This window comes from Otolemur garnettii, unplaced genomic scaffold (assembly GCF_000181295.1).
Source record: "Otolemur garnettii isolate 467f Iridium unplaced genomic scaffold, OtoGar3 scaffold00010, whole genome shotgun sequence".
In the NCBI taxonomy this organism is placed as follows: Eukaryota; Metazoa; Chordata; class Mammalia; order Primates; family Galagidae; genus Otolemur; species Otolemur garnettii.
The window spans coordinates 34,338,504-34,339,116 of record NW_003852405.1 but is presented as its reverse complement, the minus strand read 5'-3'; the positions used below and the strand labels follow the sequence as shown (position 1 = coordinate 34,339,116).

The window sequence follows — 613 nt, the reverse complement described above, 5'->3', positions numbered from 1 at the left end:
GGAAAATATGCAGTTATTTAATAATCAACTAAATTGTACCTTCAGTAGCCTACAAGAAGGAAATTCTGGTAGAAAACGTAATTTATTCCTCCACAAATAAACCAATTCCAGTGATTCCATGCCAGCTAGTTCAGGAGGTATAGCTTCCAAGAGATTTGAACTACAGTCCAAGTGCTTTAGTCCTGTAATATATATGCAATGAAAACCAAAAATATTAACTTCTGATTGTATACACTTTCTAAGAATGTGTGAGAAGTCACCACAAGGACTTAAGAACCTGTGGTATCGTATACCATTACAATAATGAAGAATACTCAAGTACCACTGAACTAAATAAACGTAAATTAATTTTTTATGTTCAATTACAGTTAAAAAGAAATAATATTAAAGTTAATATCAATATTTTAAAAGTCTAGATTTAAAAAGCAATGATCTCTATTACTGTTATAGTAGTCTATAAAATGTACACTATTATTTCCCTCAATTATTATGCATCTTTAGAAAGAAAAAGCTTAAGGTAATTAATAACATATGAACATGGAAGCATACTGGTCGCACCAATAGACACCAAGACACTCTGACCAGCAGTGGTTCAGACACATCTGTATCTGTC

At 31.3% G+C, this 613-nt stretch overlaps 1 protein-coding gene across 1 annotated transcript in view; it reads right to left on the bottom strand.

The window, feature by feature from the left end:
• LRRC40 (leucine rich repeat containing 40) overlaps positions 1-613 on the bottom strand; it is a 27,874-nt gene that overhangs the window by 17,138 nt on the left and 10,123 nt on the right. The window contains 1 exon segment of the mRNA XM_023509887.1: positions 40-373. Within this exon segment, the coding sequence (XP_023365655.1) occupies positions 40-373 (334 nt within the window).